This window comes from Pollachius pollachius, assembly GCF_949987615.1.
Source record: "Pollachius pollachius genome assembly, chromosome: 17".
Taxonomy (NCBI): domain Eukaryota; kingdom Metazoa; phylum Chordata; class Actinopteri; order Gadiformes; family Gadidae; genus Pollachius; species Pollachius pollachius.
Window position 1 is genome coordinate 5,984,572 of NC_136950.1, and position 23,143 is coordinate 6,007,714.

At 45.3% G+C, this 23,143-nt stretch overlaps 2 protein-coding genes across 2 annotated transcripts in view; both read left to right on the forward strand.

Moving 5' to 3' along the window:
• The window catches only part of prex2 (phosphatidylinositol-3,4,5-trisphosphate-dependent Rac exchange factor 2), a 101,666-nt gene extending 89,610 nt beyond the window's left edge, over window positions 1–12,056 (forward strand). The window contains exons 31-33 of the mRNA XM_079754595.1: window positions 4,387–4,489; window positions 8,986–9,053; window positions 11,044–12,056. Of these exons, the coding sequence (XP_079610721.1) occupies window positions 4,387–4,489; window positions 8,986–9,053; window positions 11,044–11,089 (217 nt within the window). The 3' untranslated portion in view covers window positions 11,090–12,056. The remainder of the gene's footprint in view (window positions 1–4,386; window positions 4,490–8,985; window positions 9,054–11,043) is intronic.
• Window positions 12,057–12,799: 743 nt separating this feature from the next.
• cUnh8orf34 (chromosome Un C8orf34 homolog) overlaps window positions 12,800–23,143 on the forward strand; it is a gene marked incomplete at its 5' end in the record, with an annotated part of 68,543 nt that continues 58,199 nt past the window's right edge. The window contains one exon of the mRNA XM_079754533.1: window positions 12,800–12,868. Within this exon, the coding sequence (XP_079610659.1) occupies window positions 12,800–12,868 (69 nt within the window). The remainder of the gene's footprint in view (window positions 12,869–23,143) is intronic.

The window sequence follows — 23,143 nt, forward strand, 5'->3', positions numbered from 1 at the left end:
GTCCGTGGCACCTCATTTCACCTGCGACTGCACGGGAGAACATGTATCAATAGATAAGGAATTAAATATCCTGACAGTTTGTTACCCCTGATCCCGCCTCCTACTGCCATCTTTCGTCTCTCACCTCTCCCACTCCGTCTCAGTCCATTTCCCTCTCACTATCTCTTCCCCCAGCTCGCCTCTCTCCCTCTTTCTCTCTCTCTCTCTCTCCCTCTTACCATTGCTTGCTCTCTTTTCCATTAATTTCCCTCACTCACTCCTTACTCAAGCTCACCCTCCCTCCTTCTCTTCTTCTGTTCTTTTTTCCCGGTCTGTATAAGACACGCACGCACGCACGCACGCACACACGCACCCAAACACACACACACACACACACACACACACACACACACACCTTGGTGTGTGTGTGTGTGCTAACGCATGTTTCTGCGTGTGTGTAATGGTTCAGATGAGTTTAATCCCAGGCCTGACATCTAAATCTTATGCCCTGGACAAAATGTTTCATGCTTTTCCATTTATCAGCTAACATGCACACTACTTTACAAAGAGCCCACCTATTAGTTTGAGCTGCCTGTGAATAATTACACACACGTGACGCATTAGCTGAACCACTGATTTAAACCAGGTAAGTGATAATATCATACCCGTTCTAAAGCTAAGTTGAAAAAGCTTTGTAATGGCTATGATATTATCAATAAGGTAACAAGGTATCTGGTAAAACCAGGTTCTACCAGATGCCTGGTTAGCTTGTTTAAGGGGCAGGTTAAGGTGAATCCACATTTTACTATACTTCTCGACTGCAGCTGAGCAACCACCCTGAAATAAATCATAGATCATGAATAATCAATCATAAATCATAGGCTTTCAACAAACAAACTCCTTCATTGATTGCCCCACTGGGGCTCTTACCATGGCCTATTGTGTGCCTCAGGGCAGGTCATAAACGGAAAACATTTGTAACCAATAGAACTTTGATTTGTTGAGTGACACGTCCACAACAGAAAGAATGAACATAGGATAATGATTTCACACAATGCACATGGACTTGTGTTTGTGTGCAAAAATACATATATATTTCATGGAGATTAATTAAAAACAAGCCGAGCCAGTCGATTAGCGACGTGGAAATTGCGTCAGCAGCAAGTCGGCCTTCTAGCACGCTCTTGATTTGATCAGCAGGCCTGATGGATGATTTTTAATAATGTGAGAGTGTCCTTATGTTTGTGTGTGTGAGTTTGAGTGTGTGTGTGTGTGTGTTTGTGTGTGTGTTGTCTATTCTCTGAGATGTGGCTTATTACTCAAATTAAACACTGTTCGACACCATAGGAGGCCTCGTTATCAGCAAGAGCAAGCGTGAGAGTGAAACTCATTAATTACGTCAGGTGCCTATGCATTGCTGTAAACTTTCCAAGGTACTTGAGGAAATGACTCACTATCGGGTATCTGAGCATCCATCCACCGTGAGCTCACTCTTAACGCAGATGTGTTGCAGTCCCTTTCTGGGGCCAGGAACTCTGGGTGGGTTTTTCTCCTTAGTGAGCTGACTTTCAACCTGTGTTGAGTTTGTGGCTCACAGGGAGGGTATTCGACGCATGTTTAAGAGGATACAGTATCAGACGTACTCCTCTCTCTCCACTCTTCTCCGGTTTAACAGATTTCTCTTTACCTCGCTTTTCAGATTTTTCTCATTTCGTTTTTCATGCAATACAGACTCATTTCTTTCCCTTTTTTCTCTTACGTTTTTCCTTCTTTTTTTCTGCTTGTTATTTTCATTTATGGTTATGGGCCCGGGCGCTGGGTTGTAAGTGTTCAGCGGGCCGGAGCTACATCAGAGGGAAGGGGATAAATCACCCCCATCGTATGACACCAGCACAAATGAGGGATGGGACACAGGGACGGGTTTCAGATTCAAGGGGCTGTGTTGTGTTTTCCCCCCGGATAAAGAGATATTTAAAGGACCAGGCGGTCCGGGCGATCAAAGCATCAAAACAGTCTCTCCTTGCTTCACTAAAACACGCGTTACCGATAACAGCTTTCAAAGTGACTTAGTAAAGTTCATGATCACTTTGATCACAGACTTCCCACTCCATTGTTTCCGTTTTGTTTCTCACGCTAAACACTCTTCAGTATCTGAATGGCATACGATTCCGGAAAGCATTTTATACCAACGGGTGTTGGTTGACTGCAGCCTTTACAAAAATGCTTGGTGGTTAAATAAGAAGAGGGGGTCTCACAGGTAGGAGACGATAAGGAGAGGTTTCATTGAGTTCTTGCTGCTCCAGTGCCTTGCTGAAAGCCTCTCTCTCTCTGGCTCTCCTTGATATACCCCGGCGTCTCCATGCTGCGGTGGCTGACTCAGTGAATCCTGTCCAACGGGGGGGATGTTCAATCGTGGAGTGGACAGATTATAAATGATGGCGTCTGTCAGCCTGCGCGTCCCTTATCGGACCTCTGTTCGCTTATTTTCCGTCAGCTGGAGCAGAAATGTGAGGAGCATTGGATAGATAAAAAAGACATAACAACATTATGGAAAGCCTTTGGATGTTTGAGAGGCCCTGGAGCAGCAATCCGTTATGGAGCACGATGTGGCGGTTTGGGAAGACATTTCAATTTTCCGTGGCGGGATCTTGGATTGATATTGCTCGTGTTGCGTGTTACCGCTTCCCTTGCACCTGTTGATAGGTCTAGAGAGAGAGAGAGAGAGAGAGCGCATTTGCTCGTGTGTGTGTCTCTTAACGATACCGTAACGAATGAATCCCAGACTCATGTCAACAGCAATTTTCCATTCATGACACCCCAAACTAAAGGGATAATATCTAGATGTTTCCACAGAAAATGGGGCTGACTCGTCCTTGGCACCTCGTTCCCCACCGACCGCGATAGGGCTCGTACATCAGTATGCATCATATATTGAGAGGACTCATGAGAGCCGTAGTACGGTAGAACCCTAAATCAACATAAATATACCATCACCTCGGCTCAAGAAAACTTTGTTCCGCCACGTCTCACATGAGAAGCAATGTAGCTTTTTGAAACAAAACAAACTTGTCCCAACATGACCGAATTTTTCATGATTCATTGCTACCAACGACCGAAAAACATAGCAAAATAAGAAGGAGCCTTCCAATGCTGCTATGCTCCCAATGTACAAGCCCTGCAGTAAAATAAACCAAACCGCTGACTTCATAATGAGGAGATGGAGAGGCAGAGCAGAAGGGTCGTGCCTGCAAGTGGGGAAGTTCTGCTTTCAAACTATTTCCTGCGTGTTAGTGTGTCACTCCATTGACATCTCAACAGATCATCACAGATCTGTCCAGCTGATGACATCTGGCTCAGTGACATTGACTCTGTGACTCAAGTGTACCTCGGGAGAGCTCGATGTCACAAAGTAGAGCGTCTGCTGCACAGAAAATGTATGCAGATGATATTCTTCCTCTGTTCAGTATTCATGGAACGAAAAAGTTAATACCTTTTTTACCGTTTCTAAATGTACTGCTTTCTTCTTTTTTCAACCAGATCATCGGGGGGGGGGGGGGGGGGGGTAGTTGTTTGTTAACAGGAATATTTTAAAGTACAATAAATAATCATCTACTCACCCATAGCTATGAATGTGCAGATGGGAGAACGAACCAGACACACACACAAAGACAGCCTCACACACACAGCCTCACACAAAGACAGCCTCACACACACAGACACACACACAAAGACAGCCTCACACACAGACACAGCCTCACACACAGACACAGCCTCACACACAAAGACAGCCTCACACACAGACACAGCCTCACACACAGACACACACACAGACACAGCCTCACACACACAGCCTCACACACAGACACACACACAAACACAGCCTCACACACACAAACACCGCCTCACACACAGACACAGCCTCACACAACATGGCCTCACACACAGACAGCCTCACAAACAGACAGCCTCACACACAAACACAGCCTCACACACAGACACACACACACACAAACACAGCCTCACACACAGACACACACACAAACACAGCCTCACACACAGACACAGCCTCACACAACACAGCCTCACACACAAACAGCCTCACACACAAACACAGCCTCACACACAGACAGCCTCACACAACACAGCCTCACACACAAACACAGCCTCACACACGCTCTCAGGGTAAAGCAGCTCATTTTTTATGTACCCCACAAAGAGACGTCACACAAAAACAAATTCTAACCATCAGGCCAGACAAAAAACGTGTTAGAATAAGCAGCCGTTGCCGGGCGGAACCGGCAGGTTTCCACCAATAGAATGTGAGCCCCATTGTTTGTGGAGCTGTGTACCCGGGGCCCTTTGTGAGCGGGCCCCTGACCCAGTTGTCCTTGTGTGTGTGACCAACAGGTGTACGCTGAGTGTGACTCTCGAACAAGCCATCCTCCTGGCCCGTAACCACGGGTTACCGCCACGCTGCATCATGCAGGCCACCGACGTCATGAGGAAACAGGTAAACGGGTTTGTCGAAGACACGCCACCTACACGTATACGTGAATACACATTGGACGTGTGTGTGTGTGTGTGTGTGTGTGTGTGTGTGTGTACAGAAACGTGAACATGAACAGACAGACACATACACAAGCATATACACGGCCATTCATGAACAGACACATGGACACACAGACACATGCAGGTGTGGAGACAGATGGTGGTGGGTACATTCACATAAACATGAACACCAATGCACGTGTACATTTTCAGCAAACACACACACACAGATGTATTGAATCGCTTTGTATTTGGCTGATGTCTGTTGTTTTATTTGTATTATTCCATGCAGAGCGGCGCAGATGGACAGATGTTAACGTGTAATGGTGACACACACATTAGGTGGCTTTACCTAGATTAGGGTAATCTAGGTGGCTTTACCAGAGAGACGCGTGAGAAAGGATTTTTTAATGTTTATGGTGGGAAGTGAATTAGTGTTTCTTCCTTCCATAAGCAGTGGATACTCATTAGTCATTACTAGCTTCGAGGCAGTAGAGCTCAACTCAGCTCAGCTCAGTTTCTCCTTTGATTGTAAGGCTGCCAGACAACGAAAGCAGCATTAGATAGAGAGAAAGTTAAGTTTGAAAGTGTGTGTGTGTGTTTGTGTGTGTGTGTGTGTGGGGGGGGGGGGGGGGGGGTAGTGTGGATGTGTGTGTTTGTTTGTGTGTGTGCATGTGTGTGTTTGTGTGTGCGTGTGTGTGTTGGAGCGTGTATGCGTACCTGTCGAACAGAGTGTGTGGTGTGTGTGTGTGTGTGTGGAAGAGAGTGTGTGAGTGAGAGTGTGTATAAGTGTTGAAGTACTCACGAGTGTGTGTGTGTGTGTGTGTGTGTGTGTGTGTGTGTGTGTATATATTGCCTGCCTGTGTGTAGTTGTGTGCTCGTTACCTTGGCTTAGGCCGTTCGATTGGGCTCCTATAGAGGAGCTGGCTTCATGCCAGAATGGCCTCTCTTACACTGTGCAGGGTTTGACCTTGGGTGTTTTAGGAGGTAGAGACAAAGTACAACCAATCACAGCCTATCGGCCTAATGACTGACCCTGACCACGACCAAGGTAATGCAGATGACTAACAGGACAGGGCCCTCAAATGGGACCAGAACCTCCCCTTACGGACCCTGGTGAATATAGTGTATTATTCACTATAATATAGTGTATTCACTATAACATAGTGTATTATTCACTATATTATAGTGTATTATTCACTATAGTATAGTGTATTATTCACTATAGTATAGTGCATTATTCACTATATTATAGTGTATTATTCACTATGATATAGTGTATTATTCACTATAGTATAGTGTATTATTCACTATGATATAGTGTATTATTCACTATGATATAGTGTATTATTCACTATATTATAGTGTATTATTCACTATGATATAGTGTATTATTCACTATATTATAGTGTATTATTCACTATGATATAGTGTATTATTCACTATAGTATAGTGTATTCACCAGGGGGAGCACGGCTTGCCCAAGCGGACCCTGATGATTATATTGTATTATGTCTGTTTATGGAAACTGTAAATCTGTTAGCTAATTGCAGGTATTGATGTGTCCGACTGGTTGGGCACCTGCGTAGCAGCAGAGCAGCAGTTGAACAGGTTCTGGGGTCCTTTGTACTGATCGGTCACAGTTGGACGCCGACTTTGTGTTGTAATCTTGTATCCTAACAGCAGGTATGATTAGAAAAACGAACTGCTGTTATGTTTCTTTGTTCTGTTTGTTTTTGATATTCATACATAAAGATGAATAAAGATGAAAGTCACAGGGAAGAAGGCAGTCCATGAACTAAGGATAGGAGGTTTAGCATAAACGCTGTGAGTTAATTTGTAGATTGTCAGGAAAGCTGTACGTTTCTTGTTATAATGAGATACAATGCATAGCAATGGGCTATGAAGGGGAAATGAAAAGCAATGACGCATCTAGGTCCATTATGTTACATAAAGTTTTACTTCAATAACAGCTAGGTCTGGACAAAAGCCCAGCCCTATTAACAGCACAGTAACAAACACTAAAATACTTCATGCTTATAAATTCAGTCAAAGTAAACTTGGAAAAAGAAGCCCAAACTCCAACTTTTGAAGACTTAAAAGGTGTCAGTAGACCCCTATCCTTACCCCTATGCCTGTCTTATACCGTGAGCTCTGAGCATCTGCCCCGCCCTGTGAGTCTGTATCTTACAGGGAACAATAATATCGAACGGAAAATAATGGATTTTTTGGAGTTCCAAATGGAGTTCCAAAATGGGAGAGGTGCATTATGGGTGTTCTCCAAAACAACTAGAATGAGGACGTGTGTTTGAGTGTGTCTCTATTGTGTATGAACCACATCACCATGTGTGTGTGGGTGTGTGCGTGTGGCCGTGCATACGTACACTCATCGGGCCTCAGTGTTTACAGCGGTGTGTCCGAGCTCTCGCGTTTCAGTCAGCCTGATGAATCCCGTTAATTTAAATATAGCTCCGGGGCCCTAACACTCCTCACGTCACCTACACAGGCTGAGGTCTCATCCGCCGGCTCACTGGCGGTAACCCGGTGCGTCAGAGAGTCCTCTCTATAGGAGCCCTTCATCACAGAGAGCAGACACCCATCGGACCGCTATGCATATTCCCCCGAATTGCTGTGAAATGGATTCAAATGCGTCCGATCCAATCCCCGGGGCCGACGTCCTTCGTGGATGGCGTGTGATTTACTGTGAACGACACACTTACTTACTCCAGGCACACAGTTCAATTTATTACCCCCGCAGGCTTTTCCTTGGATGGTGTCATTTTTTTTGAAGTGCTAATTTGTGTGTTGCTTTTTTAAGGGATGGAAATATACCCGATGAAGGTGTACTCAGGATCAAATGGAATAATGCAGATTTTCAAGTTGGGAAAATCACTGGTGAAAATATTTTTATCTCTTCACATCTTGTTCTTGATCTTTTAACCGTGAGAGCCAGGGTGGAAGTGTTTAACTCTCAGCTCCGTTTTAGATTCCTGGTGCGCTACTTATGCACACCGAACCTCATTGAATCCAAATGTAGAATAAACCATCCGTTGGGCAAAACACATCTACAGTATTTCCTCATGTACACTATCTTGTCAGCTATAACCCCCACACTTTTGACTATTGAACATGGTTTTCAAACCACCCTGTCCTGGTTTATACTTAGTCCAAGGATTTTGGGACATTCAGCCACGCTTGCTGGAGAACATAAAAGGCATTCTGTACACGTTTGGTTTGGCCTTACGTCAGAACACAAGACCCCTTTGAAGACTGGGCTCGCAGGGCCACGATCTGTTTAGTGTCTGTCGATATGAGTGAGCGTGATGAGCTTCAGGTGAGGGCTCATTCCGTCCTGCTAGCTTCAGACAGAGCAGAGCGGCGGGCTGCAGAAGTGGGTTTCACACGGTGGATTACACAACCCTGGTCTGGTGGGGCTCTGGAACTGAACCGACACAGAAGCTGCGTAGGGTCCTGATTTAATTTGTGCTGTGTGTGTGTGTGTGTGTGTGTGTGTGTGTATGTGTGTTCTTCGCATACGTCATTGCAACGCAGTAGATGCAGGTGCTCTCAAATCCAAATAAGATATTGTGATATTACCTCAAACACACACACACACACACACACACACACACACACACACACACACACACACACACACACAGACACACACATTGTGCCCAGTAGTTGTGTGTCTTCCTGCTTAGTGCGCGGCCAGCATATATAGAACATGGTCAAAGTAAAGACATGAATCTGGCAGTACACACACACACGCACGCACGCACGCACGCACGCACGCACGCACGCACGCACGCACGCACACACACACACACACACACACACACACACACACACACACACACACACACACACACACACACACACACACACACACACACACACACACACACACACACAAAGAGAACCTAAAATAGAAACCACGGTAAGCAGCAGTTATAGCTTAGGTAGTGGGATTTCAACCTTAACCACATGACAGCCCATTACACCTGCAATGCTGTTCATCTCCCACCCCCTGGGGATCTCAAAAATCTGTGGATTGCGTAGTTTTGAATTCCACACAGTGCACAATTTTATTTTAAAGCAATGGTGTTGATTCCAACAGTACTCGCTAAGTAGTGCCTAACCTCCACCAACCTCTCGGTAATGTTAGCATATCATCAATCGCGTTAAAGCGATTATCAGGTAGGAATAAATTTTTGCAAATGTTTGATATAACTAAAAGTCTCCTAATCCTCCATGCCAGTTTTCGATACTGTCCATAAAATAGACACTCTGAGTGAGGTGCTTTGTGGGGGCCCTGGCCGTTGTGGGGACGTCTCTTGAAATGATGGACACAATTTCTTTGCTGCTATCTGCAGCTTCTGTTGATGTCAATTTTGTCCTTCTGCGTTCACAAAGGATTCCTTCAATTTTCATCCCTCTTTTCTTTTCTTCTTCTAGGGGGCAAGGGTTCAGAATTCTGCCAAGAATCTGGGAGTGAGAGACCGGACCCCATCCACGGTGCCAAGGTAACACCAGAATGTCCTCATGTCAACACATTGTGTTTGTGTGAGTTTGTGGTTGTTTTGAACCGTATGGTACTATATATATATATATATATATGTCTACTAGTAATTAACTTTAAAGTACCTTATAAAATATTCTGACAATAACTGTGACCTACGATGATATGGTCAGTCTCGATAGCTAATTAAGGAGTAGCATGGCAATGGCTGCAAACAGGCAAGGATCTGGGTTTGATTCCCACTGGAGCCTTCACTGCTGCTAAGAAATTGACACAAATTCAGACTTTTTTAAAGCAAATTTGTGATTGTTTGTGCATTTGGGAAAGCCCAGAGCTTGTGCAGGCTAAGCTTATGTTAAGCAACACTATGCTAAGCTAAAGAAAGACGGTTTCGCCTTCTCGGTTCCTCGGCTGCGGTCCGGCGGGCTCCTGCATGACATTCAGCTGCTGCAAACCTTTTAGCGTGATTGACAAACACATTCATTTGGGGGCCTTGATAAGTGTTGGGACACGGCGGTCCGAGCTGGGGAGGGCACGGCCACTCTCATTAGATGTATCCGTGGTGATTTACGCCGCCTGAACGTATGGAGGGACTCCTCACCGCTTACCGGTGCTTCTCAGGAACTGCCAGCCCTCCTTCTCGTTTTCATCCCCAAACTCGAGGAGTTTGGGGTTTACTGTTCTTTTGTATATTCTGTTATTTTGTATTGGCATTACTCAGGATATCATTTTGATGTTTGATGTGTCGTTATTTCATAAATCATAGACGAGGATAATGAGACTACTATGGTTGTTTATAATGCCAAGTGTGATTTGACCTATGTATATATTGCGGTAGAAACATATTAAGGTCATCAAATATCTGTTTAAGGTTCGGTACAACCGATGCGTACCTTTGCATTCTCACATACAGATGTGAGACATCTAAATAAGTTTAGGGTTGCAGCGCTTTTATGTAAACGGAGCTTCAGAAAAACTGCCTGCAGAAACATAAAATATGTATAGATATATATACATATAGAATTTTGGGAAATATAAGTGACAAACACGACTGAAAACTTATTTTGTTTGGCATGCACATCAGGACTTTGGGTGATTTTGCAAGCTCTTCATATGAACACAGAGTACGGCTCGGAGGAATGTTGTCAGACGCAGGTAGACGGAAAGCACCACGGATTCATCGACGCATCTAAAGATGCCTTTGATATGCAAATCAGTTTGAGTGGGGAAACGGTGTTGTTGAAAAGCAACACGTACTCATTCAGCCTCTGCATCGATGCTGCTGTGGAGAACCCTGAAAGCACATACACATACACAGGCTGAAACATGCTGTGATGTGTGGACGGCCCACGTGTTACGGTTCCTTTGTAGCCGTTAACTGGCAGATAAAACCTACGCCGTGATCTCTGTTGACAAAAGACATACTCAGTCTCACGCTGGGCAAGCTGAGGAGATTTATTTCTATGGTCCTCTGAGATTTTCTTAGCAACACATGTTATTCCTGGAAGCGTGATATTTGATGGACACAGGGGGTGGGTTGAGGTTGAGGTGGGGGCAGGGGGTTGAACCAGGCTGACAGGAAGTGATGTAGTGCAGCGAGGAAAGCTTCATTTATTCTTAAGCCAAGGACACGGTGCCCTTGATGGTGGACCCTGGATTGTGCACAATTTCAGTTTGTTTTTCTTCTGCAACGACGCAGGACAAAGACAACTTATTTGTGTGTGTTTGTGATTTTTTTTTTATTTCAGAAAACCTTACTGTCCCAATAAATGTTGAACACAGGAACCAGAAACTAGAAACCAGAATACAGGAAATCAAGTAATATGTATGTAGTATGTAGCTAAAGGCTTGTTGGAAGAGGAGGTAGTGGCACCGACCTGACCTTTTATAAACCCCTGGGATTCCAGGGTGCAGGCAAAGGGCTGAGGATGCACCATGAACCACATTGTGTTGAGCTTCCTAGTGATTAACCTCTCTTTTTCATCCTCCCTTAGATTGTACAAGCTGTGCCAGCCTCCACCCGCGGACAGCGACCCATAATGCACTTGGGCTCTATAAAGCGTCTGTTAAAGGTTCCTATGGCTGTGGAGGTCAAACTGCTTCAGAGAGTCCTCTGCCTGGCCGTGAAGGAATGACACGACTGAAGGCTAACTCTCTCTTGTTGATCTGCCATTAGATCCGGATTTTTCCTTTGTAATGTTCAACCCATGGACGAATATATGTAAATATAATTTTAAAGCAGTACATAGTCAAATTAATACTATATATTTTTTTCTTGCTATTGTACCGAATAAGTGTGCATTTTTTATTCAGCGAAAAAGCATCTCAATTCAATATATAAAACCAAAACAAAACATTTGTGCCTTAAAATTGCAATCTAAGCGAGATTTGAAGGAATCAATCAATGCCGTTGTCACGTAGCAAGCTTAAAATGATCTTGTTGTTTCCTAGAGGGCAATGTTTTCATTTCACAATAATGCTTTTTATTTACATATAAAGTGAAGTCATATCTGTTGAGAGGACATTATTGGATTACAATCTGACATGTTTCGAGTTAGCCATTCCATTTATTCGCCTTTCCTCTGACACATCATCGCTTCACTGATTCAACTGTAGAAGAACTTTGTGGATTGAATTGTGTAACTTTTTTATATGGTCTTGTGTTGTTGATAAGCCTGTAAATATTGATGTTCCGTTAAAAAAATGACAGAAAGAAAAAAAGGTTTTCTGCTGAGGACGGAGCAACTATATTGTTGAACGCATTGTTTGGATTTCATAAATCAGTTTATTCCACTGAAAATTGATGTGTGATAGTAACCTGACACAGAGATATTTTTTCATTGTTCATCAGTATTAACACGTCATAGATTAATGGCTGTTTTGAGCTATGGAGTATATTCTGTTCTTTTGTATTGACATTACTCAGGATATCATTTTGATGTTTGTTTTTTTTATTTTGGATACTTATCAACCTAGCATTTGCTGCATTGTTGTAGAATGGAAAGTAGTTTACTATGCAAACAAGTCGTATTAAAAAGCTGAAACAATATGCTCATATTTGATAGTTTCCTTGATCCTCTTTGCGTTTGTCATTTTTTATTAACTACCAAAATGAACAGCATTCCATATATGTTCCTCAAAACAGCAATGCTATGTTTACAGAATAAATAATGACAAAGTCAAGTCAAATAGAAGATAATTACACTGTTAAGATCCACTATACACTGTACATTATTATTTTATTTTCATTTACTGTGATTTAGTTTGTCTTTTGATTTGTAAATAAGACTACATATATATGTAAACCTTAAGCCTGTAAGATGAACGCACATTATTGCATGCATGTAATGAGGAGGAGCGCAGTGGCACAGCCCAGGAGGTGGACCAACCATGCAAACCAAATCTCGTAAGTCCAGCCTTGTTTTATTCTACACTCCGTGGGTAGTGTTGAGAAGTGCCCCCCTAGTCGCCTTCACTCGGGACCCCAATAGGCTGCATGTAATACATGTGATGGGGCGGTAGCGGGGATCGCACTTGCAGCCAATGAACAGGACGATCTGCAATCATTCCCTGACATGAGTTGTACACTGCCGGGCTTCGGAGGGTAGAGAGCCTAGTCAGTGAACCTCTCGCCTGCTTGCAGACTGTGTGTGTGCAGGGGATGAGCCGCGGATGACTGGACCGTCCGACCAAAGGAGAAGTAATTGAATTTCGTGCAAGCTTCCCGCAAGGCACAGCGTGTGTGTCTTCATGGCGTCTCCACAACAGTCAAGGATTCAGTCGTATCTGGAGAGCAATAAGATCGGACCCCTGTTTGAGGTGAGTGCAGTAGGTTGTCTTAGGTTGTTACCAGGGGTGTTGTAGAGTAGTTGGGTGGTAAAGGGCGTTGGGGTGGCGCACACTTGGGTTGTATCTGCTTTAATCTTGAGTTTTGCCTCATCATTTACCCGGTCACCTTATAGGAGCCTCACTCGCGAAGGGCTAGGGTTTTTTCTTTTGTTTTTTTTCAATCGAATAAAACTACCACCGTGTACAACTAAACGAGATGGTCGTAAAGGGTGTTTCTACTTTAGTTATTCCAGCGAAAGGACTGCTGGGTGACATGCTACCTCTCTGAAAACGTCCCACTAGGCTGCTATAGGAGGACACCGCAGTAAAGTTCATTTCATATTGGTTTGCTAGACGCGATGTTGAGCCATATCTGAGGTAGATTGAGGGCAAAACATAATTTTTTCACCTACTAACCGATATTGCCAACATTTGCCATGATTTCATCACCTCGTTATATTCGTGTTGTCTGACTTAACGAGCAGTCTTTTAGACCTCAACAAGTTTTGCATCTCTTATTATAACCTCTGCACCGCTTTCAGCACTATTCTGCTTCATTTCATTTCGAAAAAGCTTGGATAGGGTATTGGATAGGGTATTGGCTAGGGACATAGTCATCTTTTGTATCGGTAGATGCAGAAAGCATCCCAGCAGGGTGGCTGGTTGCTTGGTGAAGGAGAGCTGTTGTAATCACCTTGTCTTCTCAGCATGGCTTTAAAGCAGTCCTCTTTAGAGGAGGGCGTGACTGATCTGTTCCGCTAGAAGAATGACCAAAATACACCCATAATTAGACCATACATGAAGCTATGTCTGGATTACTCAGTTGTTTCTACATAGATGCTTTTTAGTCGCATAACCATTATAAACGTCTGTGTGCCTGTTTCTATTTGTGTGTGTTTGTGTGCCAAACCAAAAATTACACATCAGCACTTTTTGAAGCCTACTGCGTACATTTACATATCACTGTGTCACAGATGCAAAAGACAGCCAGAAAGACACACACACATACCCCCCCCCCACACACACACACACACACACACACACACACACACACACACACACACACACACACACACACACACACACTCGTAAGTAGGCTACACACACACACACACACACACACACACACACACACACACACACACACACACACACACACACACACACACACACACACACACACACATACACATACACATACACATACACACACGCACACAGCCCAAACATAGTATCCTTCATCTCCTGAGTGTGGCTGCTGTTTCAGCACCGCGGACAGCTACCTCTGTAGAGCTGAGCGTGGGACTACAGGGAATAAGTGCAGAGTAATGTACCGGCTAGGCTGTGTGTGTACTATGATGTGATGATTATGAGGTCTACAGTGCCTTCGTCAAACACAGGATCAGATTTAGGTGGAGGTTGAAAGGCCGAGAATTCTCCGCCTTTCCACCTCCACGTGATTCTGATCCTAGTTTTTTCTTTCTTTTGTCAACCCTTAGATATATACATACAATTCCGAAGTCTTATTCCTCTTGTTCAACACATTTTCTTGTTTCCCGCCCGTTTTTCCATCTCTACCTTCTCTAAAGAACTGTCGAGTGAGAGTTACCCCGAGATCAGAGATTCTATTTTCTCTATTTACATATTCTGTTACTCTGTGTTTGCTCACTGACACAAGCATGGGACAATGATGAGAGTAGCAACCTTCATCTAGGGGGGCTAGTTTGCACACACATGGTATGTCACCAAAAAGCAATAAAACATACACAATATAGGCAATATCTCCCGGAGAGCGGGTCAACCAAACAGACGTGGATGTGTTCCATCTATATTTGAAATGCTCCAAATATACCATTGGGCGGTTTCTCTTCAATGTCTGCTGTGTGCCGTCAGCTGCGAGTGTCTTGCAGGCAGCCTGGCGTCTGGTTTCTCTGTGCAGGACGGAAGTGGTGGCACTGAGTGCATATGAAATGTCCCACGGGTGTCGCTGTCCCTCCCTAGAGTCTGGCGTGGCTGTGAGGCTGGTGCCGATGAATCCTAAAAGGGATGAAGCAATGTGAACGCACTTTCTCAGCCGAGATAACGTCACATGGTTGAGGTGATGAGCGAGGTCAAAATACATCGTTTATATGCTGTACGTTTCTTTTTCCGGGGCCGCATAGATGGTGTTTTGTGGAATTTCTCAGAATTCAGTAAGTCACAGCTAGGAAGCATTCTACCATGTGGTGCTATACACACATGGACAAGACCGTGCAGTGGCACTGCTGGTCTATAGATGCTGCACATTGGATTGCATCACCCCAGGAGGGGATGGGCAGCACATGTGTGCATTGGTTGTTCCTTTATTTCCGTCTTATATCGTATGTCACTGCCACAGAACTTTGCTTTGCGTCAAAGCCTCTTCTAAATGACCAATACATCGTAAAACCTTCATAAGGGACACAATTGAAATCAAGCAGAAGAGAGACATCTATCACCTCTCTGTGTGCAGATGGACGCACTGACATGATACACATGCTGTGGGTTTGTTCAATAGACCACAGGATCGGCTGTGAGCGAGCAGCAAAGTACCTCAGAAGGAGTGAAAAGGAATCCCGGCTTCTTTATTGACTCGTGCTTGACAGGCTATTAGGGAGGGACTTAAAGGCAGGAGGGATATTGATTGTTTGATTGATTCAGGATGCGATTAGCTAGCTGGTGGTCCTCAGGGGGAAGCCTCCCAATGAAGTTCAATGAGCCGGTCAATATTCAGTTGTGTTCGGAACGCTTTACCTGCGATTAGAGGCAGTGAGCCGACCAGCTGATCCCTGCACCTCGGTTTGCAAGGCTGTCTTCGAGCGATACTCTCTCCTGGCCTGCTGCCGCTGAGAGCGAGCAATCACACTTTGGTCCCGGCAACGCAACACAGCTGCCACATCAGTGGAGCAGCACCGCGGGGGGTGTGTGTGGTGTTATACGAAGAGCACTCATTTACTTACTGTGATGAGACACCGCAAATGTTTTCCCTCAGAAATGATTACTCCTCACCCCGGCCTGGGTAATGAAATGGTGGTCTCACACAGACCGCTGAAGCCGTATCGTGGTGGAATAGCCTGTCACAATAATTGAAGTCATTGCGCTGTGTATTAAGTTCTATTTATGTTATGTTATCTCTTTTTTTTTGCTGAATATATAACACTAGGACCAAACGTCATGAGTATTGAACATCATTCACGCCGTTTACTTTTATTTGCCTATTAACTATTTTGCAGTAATTCCTATTGATGTAATTAAGTTTACCAAAGCTTTGAGTTATATCGATTAGTATATCCCCTCATATAGTCCTTTATGAGGAAATCGTTTTGTAAGGGCTATTGCCTCATATTTTTTAATAAGGTCCTTTTATTTAACAGTATAAATATCAACAGATCAATCAGTATTCCATTAATTGTATATTAAAGAAATTACATATATCATTCTTCTCCTTCTAATCTACTGAAAACAACGCCGCAGCCTCGTTCCCGAGACTTCCTCAGGTTTGACATCTGTGTAACAGAGCCGAGGCCCCTAAAAGCTCCTTACGTTCACGCTGTCGCCACCTCTCCACCGGTTCAAACCCCTTATCTCGCAGCGCTCCTCGCTGGGGTCTGTCAATCAGCGGTTCCTATGTAGGCCAGAGACCATCCCTCGGTGCATTGAACCCCTCTATGCACAATGTTGGAACAGAAAAATACCTCCCTAATTGACATCTTAATGTCGGAAACGTTGTTGGGTTTCATCAGCGGCGCCAGCGCTCCTTTGATAGCCCCTCTCAGCGGCCCTTTGCAGGCTGTTGCCTTGGCTGGTTCCTCAGGGGTCTTCATCAGGGGCCCCATTCACAGGCATCGAGTCTTTAATCACCACCTGCTTCTGTTACTGCGGTGTGAACTGCTTGTTTGTAGCGCACCGAAGACGCCCAGGGAGGATTTACAATCGAGCCGTTTTCGCTTACAAAATCACGGTTTCAGCCTCTACTGCGTTTGAAGTGAGCATTTGATGCTGCTTGAAGCTGAAGCTTTTACGCTTTGTAAAATGTTTGACGGCGTACAGTATGGGTTAAAGGGTAGCTTGTGGCGGCACCTTGTTTGACCGTCCACCCACGTCATTTTGAAGTCCTCCTCTTCATACCGAAATAGCGTCCCGACTCATGTTTTCTACTGTCATTCATCAGACAGTTTCAGCCAAACCAGTGAACGCAGATACATGTCATGAATGAGCAGGAAGGGGGTTAGCCGGTTAGCATCTTGCCCAATGATACCGAGAGTACAGGTCAGTACAGGTAGCCTGCAAACATCGGGGTCCAAACTCAGGAATGGTTTCCGTTTCCACCGAGTCGAGCAGCCCACTACGACTGCTGATTTTTTTTTCCCCCTGCGAAGTGGAAATAATTGGTGGAGGTCCGGCCACGGCATTCCCCTGGGAAAGGGGGCCCGCCATTCCTCAGCCTCAGCCGGATCAAGTGATTCAGCGACTCCCTGTCCGACCTGCAGGACGCAGTGCTCTCTGTCATCAACGGGTCGCTCAGACAGACAGAATACACGCGTGTAAGATGCACCCGGCGATGCACGGATGTACACACACACACGCACATGCTGCTATACACACACCCTGAAACACACACACAACCAAGCACACGCGCACACACTCACTCACTGACTCATTCACTCACTCATACATACACATAAAAACACACACACACACACACACACACACACACACAAGCACACGCGCACAAACTCACTCACTCACTCACTCACTCACTCACTTAGCTATACACACATACACAAAAACACACAAACACTTAGCTATACACACACCCACACAATTGCCCACTCCCTTTTCCTTGTTATTTATTGGAGGCAGGGAAATTGAGCTGCATATGCCTGTCATTGTAATTATGTTATCTCAGTGTGTGTGTGTGTGTGTGTGTGTGTGTGTGTGTGTGTGTGTGTGTGTGTGTGTGTGTGTGTGTGTGTGTGATGGTCCCCCTAGCTCCTTGTGATTGACAGATGTAGATATGTCTGTCTGGTACTGTGTCTGTCTGGACCCATCACACCCAATTACTAATTTCTAATTTATGAGTCGTTTCCCCGTTCCTTCAATAATAATAGAAAGTTGTCCGTATACAGATACCTCACTGAATGCTGAAGTCCTCCACCTGCATTGAATTAATGCAAGTTACTAATGAGTTTAGTCTTTCCTTGCTACACCTGATTACAGTCCTGTACAAATGTGTACCGGTGTACTTCCTTCCATCGTTACATGTTGATCACTGTTGATCTGAGACTCAATAGAATATTCTTATCCAGCCTTGGCCTCAATTGGGATTTTTGGTTTCACCTCCGGATAATGAACCAGTGCATTACGTTCAGACTCATATACTGTAGGATAAATGCATACACATGTATCATGACCCCAAACATGACAGTGTTGTGAACCGTAGCAGACTGGGTTCAATCCCTGATGTCAACGACCACGCACAATGCCTCCTAGCGCTTTAACGATATGCATCTCATATTCCCTGTTGCGTCGCTTTCAGATAAAGTGAGTCCTTATCTTTAATAGCATTGTTTGATCGTTTCAAAGCGATGTTAGGGGGGTCTGGTGTTGGGCTGCGATGCTGCTGGGATTACCACACAGAGGGGCGCACGCAGATCCGTCACATTCCCCGCTAATCAAAAGCTTTGCACCCCTGCTAAACGACAGATACGTCTTGGGTAGCTACCCAGAGCATGCTCCTCTATTACACACACGCCGCACTTTGAAATATTCCCCTGGTTCCCAGCCCCCCAAGTCTTCATTTTGTTCAAGGAGCTTCAATGAAGGAGCTCTTCGGAGTAAGCGAATACAGTAGCCGCGGAGGCAAGCCACACGCCAATGAAATCCATTTCAGGGGTGTTTCCGCTCCGTAATTGATAATGACAACTGGTGTGCAAATCGAAAACAGCCGCCTCCTGCTGTGGTGCCAGAGAGCGGTGGAAGACGAACAGCGTTTGCCGATTTGTCAACAATTAAACGCACCCTTACGACGTGATATGGTGCACCGTGAAGGAGCCGTTGCGCTCTTGGTCATAAAAAGAAAGACACGGTTTCTATGTCTCAATTACTATTCTTACACGTCCTTTTTACGCGCTTCTTAAGCTGGCTAACGGCCGCACTGAGTGGAACGACCCACAGTGAACAGGCCTTAACGTCTCACCGTTGGGACTGGACCCGAAACACGCACAATGTATTTGGCGCTGGTCAACCCGGCACACCTTTTGTTATTTAAAGACATCTTTAAAGGTTGAGTGATTAGTGTGAGGTGGTCAGCGGACCCCCCAACTCCTCCTGGGGGACCCTGGAGAGACGAGGGGGCAGACCGGCTCAGGGGTAAGCGAGGAGGAGGACCAATACTGACTGCTAGTACACACACACACACACACACACCAATGTGTGCCTGTGTGTGTGGGTTCTTGTGGGTATGGGCATGTGTGTTTGTTTGTGTATGCTTATGTGTGTGTGTGTGTGTGTGTGGCTGTCCTCGTGTGTGTGTGTGTGTGTGTGTTTGACCTTGTTCATACATGCTTTACATGTTCCTGCTGCTGTGAGTGCTTGTGTTCGTGTCTGTGTTTGTGCTTCTGTGCGTTTGCTACAATGTGTGTGCTTCTGCGTGTGTGCCTGCGAGTGTGAGAGAGCTTATGTATACTTAGTGTGTGACTGCTTGTGCCTAAGTGTGTGTGTGTGTGCTTACTTATGTGGGTTCATGACTGTGTGTGTGTGTGTGTGTGTGTGTGTGTGAGAGAGCATGTGCGTACGTCGGACACATGGGTATGAATGCTTTTGCATGTGCGCGTGTGTTCGTGTGCATAAATATCTGCCTACGTGCATGCCTTCGCGTATGTGTGTGTGTGTGTGTGTGTGGAGTGGGTGGTAATTGCAGCAGTAGTGCGCACAGGAAGGGGCGTGGCGGTGAGACTGCAGTGTCTGTGGACACTAATGGAGTACTCATGTCCTGACGCGACGCTCTGCGGGGCGACTGCAGCATGTAATTGATAGTCACGCTCACGAGCCGGAGAACACGCCTTCGTACTCAACCCCACGCGCGTCTCAAGACCACCGAGTGGCGCAGAAGGCGTTCCTTTTCCCCCTAAAGGGAACACCTCGGCGTTCATGTATGGAGGAGGTGCTTTGTTTTCCCCAACATATCAATTGAAATCCTATGTTTAGCTCCATAGCATAGCTCATTGAAACGCCCCGTGTGTTTTACTTAAGGAAATGTTCCAAAGCATTTCTGGTGTTATGGACAGTGACTTGCCTCTGTGGGGGGCTTTCATGGCACTGACGGAAAGGATGTTTGTGTGTGTGGTGGTGCTTGTGTGTGTGTGTGTGTGTGTGTGTGTGTGTGTCCCAGCCAATGTATGGGGAAACATCAACACTCATGTGAGGTGAGTTCAGCTCTACTGTTAGCATTACTCTCCGTTGCCCTCTATGGTGAATGTTAGAGATCCCCTCCTGTGCAGCACAGCGAATGTAACCAATGGACCATAGATGTCTGCAGGAACAAACAGTGATGTTGAACAGGGATTGTAAAAAGTGTGTGTGTGTGTCTCTGTGTGTGGCTGTGTGTTCCATTTCATGAGTAGAGGTTATGTTTGCTCAGGATCTGAATGTCGACAAAGAGCATCCTCTCCTCTCATGTGCCGCCTGATTCAAGGTCTGGACCTCACCCAAACCTACATCTCCCCACTCCCCCTTCTCAGTGTCTCTCTCTCCCTCCCTCCCTCCCTCCCTCCCTCTCCCTATCCCTTTCCTTCTATTTCCATCTCTCTCTCTCCATCTCTCTCTATCTATCCCTTTCTCTTGCCATTTCTCTGTCTCTCTCTCTCTCTCTCTCTGTCTCTGTCTCTGTCTCTCTCTCTCTCTCTCTCTCTCTCTCTCTCTCTCTCTCTCTCTCTCTCTCTCTCTGTCTCGATATCTCCTACCCTTGACTCATCTTCTGCTGTGTCGGATGATCTCTCTCTTTCTCTTTCTCTTTCTCTTTCTCTTTATCGCTCTCGCTCTGTCCTCCTGACCCTGTTATTTTCGCCAATAATCCATCCTCCTGCATCCTGCATGAAGCAGGGCCTCACCTCGCATCACCTCCACAGTATCAATTCTTTCATTGGGAAGAGGCAGCTAAATCAATAGAAGGCATTAGCCTCTCATACAGCAGGATAGAGAGAGGGCGACGAAATGGAGCAGGTAACCATCCAGCTTTCCATCTTCTGGCTGGTATTGTGATGGCTGATGCGAAGACAAAGCTTTGTTTTTTGACCATCTGCTGTTCTCTGGAATATTCCTCGGGCGTGAATAGTCGAATGCTTTGGATGGATTTTCGCATCTGCATACACTGAATAGCTGGTGGGCCTCAAAATGAGAAATTCCCTCAATGTGTATCTAGACAAGCTATTATTTATCTCTCTTCAATGCCAGTAGATGGTTAGGTGGATGGGAGTGCTGGTGGGGGAAGGGAGAGCAAGTACGTCTTATATTTGGCTTTGGGGGGGCTTTCTTTTACAAACTTTCACTATTCTTGATGTTGATTGGTTGATTGTCCACCAATGGGCTGCTGCCAAGTCATGGCTGCATCTTGATGCAGGGTCTGATGAGTTACAAACACTCACACATTATGTTTGGGTGGACTGAGCTATTTCCTCCATGGACCTTTGCTTGTATGACACTTAATCTCTGAAATGAGTTAGTCTTGTTCTAAAGGGATGAGATGGATCACATTTTTTATGATGTAATCATCTTCTTCTATAATGTTCTTTTAATTAATCTATTTGTAATTGATTTTGTTGCTGTAATAGATGCCTTTTGTTTACTGTTGTCCTCATCTGTTTATTACAGACAGAAATCTCTTCTTGCATGAGTAACCTTTACTGATGGCGCACTGCAAATAACAAAACACAATTGTCCTTCTTGTATCTTCTTCTGAATCGAGACAATGCAAAGTCTTTCAAATAGAAGGACAATCTCTCGGACCGATTGTCTTGTTGTTGTTGTTGTTGATTCAGAAACAGACCTGTCCCCCCTATGCATTTTTACTTGTGGTGAATACCAATAACTTGAAGTGTCTTCACTACTCAACCTTCGGGTTGGTGTAATAGAGTAAGATCTCTCTCTCTCTCTCTCTCTCTCTCTCTCTCTCTCGTTGTTTCGCTGTCTTTCTCCTGCTCCATCTCTCGCTCCTTCTCTCTGTCTCTCGCTCTTGCTCTCTCTCTGTGTCTCTCTTTCTCTCTGTGTCTCTGTGTCTCTCTTTCTCTCTCTGTCTCTCTGTGTCTCTGTGTCTCTCTGTGTCTCTCTGTCCCTTTCTTACCTCTTTCCTTTCTCTTCCTCACAATTCAATTCAGAAAAGCTTAACTGGCATGGAAAAGCAACGTTTACAACACCATCTCTTTCCGTCTCTTCCATGGTGTGAAGAGGTGGTCGTCAAGGTGCAGACTCAATCTGAGCTGGGTGCATGGCCTGGAGGGGTGTGTGTGTGGGGGTGGGGGGGGGCAGTGTGAAAGACATGATTACTGTCTCCGTCCCCTTGGAGGTAGTCCTTGAAGGCTGACGAGGACGTGGGTGTCTCTTGGCCGCCTGACAGTCTGTTACGAGGCATGGGGGAAACTGATCCTGTATTCCATGTGTGGACCCGCTGACTGATGGACGGACTGTTGTCGCATCCATCGCCGTGCATGTGGGGTGTGGAGGAAGTGTTTGGGAGTGTTCGCCTGAGGGATGACATCTGAATGGGTCCTCAATGTCCTGTTGTTGTATCAATCACGAGGTGTGTGGGTGTGGAGGTTGAAGAGTTTGGGACTAAACGGGTTCCTCACTGTCCTGTCGCTGGAGACATTGGATACCCAAACACGCACGCGTACACTTAAGTGCATATGAGCGCACACGCGCCCTCATGAACAACCAACACCAACAGATAAACACACAGACAGACACATACACATATACGGTATGTGTTTGTATGATTATTAGGTATTCACAGAGTTTCTGTGGATGCCTCTTCCGACTTACGTATACTGTATATATCCTTATCTCTATATAATGGAAGTTCTGAATTTGGTGATGAATAAAGTATCTATCATCATCATCATCATCATCATCATCATCTTCATATATTGGAAGTCATGAGAGCGAGCTGAACTACCGGTGTCCTCCCCTCCTTGCCCTCTTGTGAATGCCAGCTTAGCTAGCAACACTCAAACACCAACCTCTGACCTTTCC